Here is a 3,517-nt window from a genome sequence, read left to right on the forward strand (position 1 = left end):
CCGCCGCTGCCGCCGCCGCCGCCCTTGTGACCGGACAGGTGAGGCCTCTTGGGCTTGGACGCCGGCTTCTTCTGTGCCACCGAGTTGGCCATGAAGGAGTTACACCTGTGGGCAAAAACGTGCGCTCATATGAAGCCATTTGGCTGGGTGTGCCTAATCAAGCGTCCGGTGGAGTTGTGCTCATTCATCATGAATTCATCACATTGGAAAACTTCTCCAGCTCAAACTTGGTAGTTGTTCAGGTCCTACATTATTCATTTTGACAAACAACACACCCACACACGCGGTCGTCCGCTATGACCCCGATGCGGTGATTTCACAGGATCGGCGTGTGAATAATTGAGGCTGGTGAAGAGTGTGCTGGCGATAAACGGGCTGCGGGTGATGCGCATGTATCAGGGCCGCATGGCAAAGAAGAGTTGTGGGACGGTTTTCAACCAAATTAATGAAGCTCTACTCGGTTCTTTACACGCAAGCGATTTGCAAGATCTCTGTGTGAAAGAGGCTCATTGGGAACAGCGCCTCGTCTGCTGCCCAAACAGGCTACAATAGAAATGTGAACAACATGAACCCTGCACAGCGAAGGTGGGATGTGGAATGGTTTTTCACAACAACAAAAAAACAAAAAAAAAAAACGAAGGCACATTAGCTTCTTGCACACTATTAGCAGGTTCTCTGTGAGAAAAAGGCTAATTGAAGCGAGCGACAAGTATTTGGCCAAAACGGGCTGCGGTGGGTGCAGGATCTCTCTGGATGACTAACTGAGGCCAGTGATGAGTGCGCCGCCTAAACGGGAGGTGGTTGCGGGACTGTTTTTAAGCCCAAAATGATGTTATGATGCGCATAGTACTGGCATAGCAGCCACGGCTTCGTGTTTGTACAGCACACAACATTTGCTACACTGCAAGTTCCTTGCGCGGTAGCCATGCCGTGAACAACAACAGCGCAGCTAAGCCTCTGGTCAACATTTTTCAGTTCCTGAAAAGACGCCAAATTATTTATGTCGCGCGTTCCTAAAAAGAAAAGCTGTTGTACATTATTAAGTATACAAGACTGTCGATGGGTTGGCCTGTGGATGCGTGCAGCCCTGTGTCATGTGCATGTGTGCAGACTGCCAAGTAGTATACGCGCGTGCGCGAGATCCACGATGTGAGCGCACGCACTGACCCCCCCTTAAGGCTGCCCTACATTTGAGGTAGCACAGACCGACTGGCGCGCGCGTCAGCGCTGCCGCGTTCCAACCAGTTTGCGGCGTCAGATTGGCGCTCGTCGCTGCTTAAGGAAATGTCAGCTAAACGAGTGCGAGGGCGGCGGGAGACGAGCGTGACCTAAAAATGGGACGATGGGAGGAAGGCAGGCCTGTTTTTCATACGTGCAGATCACAACTCTTAATACTTTTTGTTTTGTAATAAGAATCGAATCTGCTGCGGATCTGTCTGATTTTGGAAAATAAATTATCCAGTGGGCCGATTATGGGCGCCGATAGTCTCAATTTTGGTGACTATCGCTGCTGGTAGCTACTTTAAGTTGGGCTCTATTTTCAGGAATACAAGGAGTACTCAAACAGTCATTGACATTTTGATTTGAAAGTAAATTATAATCAAGCGTCTTTTTTTTTTTTTAAGAGTTCAACATATTTTTGTGACACGTAGAGATCAAATTTGGTGTTCCTTGTGGGAGTTCGCTGATTTCATAAATGCAATACTGGCCTTACTTTAAGGTATTGGGTAATTGTGGAAGCTGTTGATACACCAACCGCTGATACTTGAGGCAAAAAAATAAAAATGAAATCTGACAATTCCTCCTTTCGGCGAGAGTTGGCACATTATCTGCGTCACAAAGAAATGTCTTAGTTCACAATATTTTGTCATTGTTTTAAATGAAAGTTTAGATTTCAAAAGTACTAGTGGTAACAGAACTCGGTATCGGTGAGTACTCAAAGAGCCAATAGTTCTGTGGGTGGTGGTGTTTTTTTTTTGTTTTTTTTTCCCCTCCTGTGGTTCAAGAGCCAAAGTGGTTCTTGAAGGATTTAAGATTGCCAACCCCTAATTGAAGGACATTAATCGAGATTGAGTTCGATATTTGCGTTAAGAGATTTGGTTTGGAGTCTTTTGGCAACACCCGAGTCCCTCCTCACTCAGCTTCGCCGAACATTAAAGTGGCGATCGTTCCCTCCTCAAACCTGTCGATATTCAGCAATCGTCATCCCGAATCGCCGATTATCAGCGGGGCGGGCCTTACCGCGAGCGCCGTTCCTGCAGGGTGCTGAAGCCGGCGAAGGACTGACTCCGAATGATCCCGTTGGGCCCTCCCGGGGAGTGCGTCCCACCGGCCGCCATGATCTCCGGGATGCGCGACGACACACCTGCCGAGAGACGCATCATCAGATGGTGGAAGGGTGGGGGGGAGAAACTAGTTTTAGGAGGTTGGCACTCGGCCATCATGACCTTTCCCGCTGCAAACACGCCCGTCTGTGAAACGTGACTCCCATCACTCAGCCGACGTGTACTTTGTACATATTTCTCGGCCGTGCTAGTAGGTGAGACCGAGCAGAAAACATTCCAAGAATACGCCAAAAGATGTTTCGCCGTTACCGAATCGTCTCCTCCTATAAATAAGACACCTCTTTATAAAAAAATCGGCCAGTCTGGATTTAGCAGCAGCTTGTCAAAAGCGCCACTATTTTAAGAAAGTGCAACACGAAGCCGTTGATGCTTGAGGGAATATGCAGAAAATAGATGCGAGACTTCAGCTCACGTTGCACCGATGAACCCTGGAAGGGTTTGAATCTTGAGGAATATCCGAGAAGGATTTAATAGTTGGACTCGTTTTGCAGTGAGTGGCCAATTTTCTCGATTACTCTTTCAAGGAAACTCGATGACGATGGAGTGTCCTGTAACAAGTGCAATCATGAGTAATTCAAAGTCCGGTATTGGCATTAGCTCGGTTTCAGAAACGTTGCTCTTTGTTTGTTAGCATTACGCTTTGGTTAAAAAAAAAAAAAAAGACAATTAAAATCCAGACCTTGCCTCCGCACTTGAATGCTGTTAATGTGTCTGCTCAAAGTGTAGAGCGCGTCCCACTAAAAAAAATGGATGCTACGCCATCCACGAAGCGATGGTTATTATGAGGCGCTAACCAACAGCTAGCTTGCCCGCTAACAGGTTTCTGGGCGCCACCTCCTTGCTTGGGGAATTGTAAAAATGACCAGGGAAGATGCACTTTCTGCGTAGCTAGCTAAACGCAATTCTATAAACTCACTAAACTCGATTTTTTTTCTGAGGATTTTGACCTTGACATCATTTGCTTTTTTTCAGCAGTCAATTTATACCTCTATACGCTCACTGTGCGGTAACCACGTGAATTTATGTTGGCCGGTTGTTGTGAAGTTCGGAACAGAAAGCAAAAAAATAAACAAACAAAAACAACCAAGCACCGTCTAGGAAGCTACAACACCACTGCATGTTATATAATGTAATCTAAAATGTTAAAAACAATATAGTGGGGGGGGGGGGGG

At 46.7% G+C, this 3,517-nt stretch overlaps 1 protein-coding gene across 1 annotated transcript in view; it reads right to left on the bottom strand.

Annotated features, from left to right (window-relative positions):
- Positions 1–3,517, bottom strand: part of ripor2 (RHO family interacting cell polarization regulator 2) — a 29,494-nt gene that overhangs the window by 12,807 nt on the left and 13,170 nt on the right. Inside the window, exon 2 of the mRNA XM_019890311.1 lies at positions 2,242–2,365. Within this exon, the coding sequence (XP_019745870.1) occupies positions 2,242–2,365 (124 nt within the window). The remainder of the gene's footprint in view (positions 1–2,241; positions 2,366–3,517) is intronic.

This window comes from Hippocampus comes, unplaced genomic scaffold (genome assembly GCF_001891065.2).
Source record: "Hippocampus comes isolate QL1 unplaced genomic scaffold, H_comes_QL1_v1.1 scaffold71, whole genome shotgun sequence".
Lineage (NCBI taxonomy): Eukaryota > Metazoa > Chordata > Actinopteri > Syngnathiformes > Syngnathidae > Hippocampus > Hippocampus comes.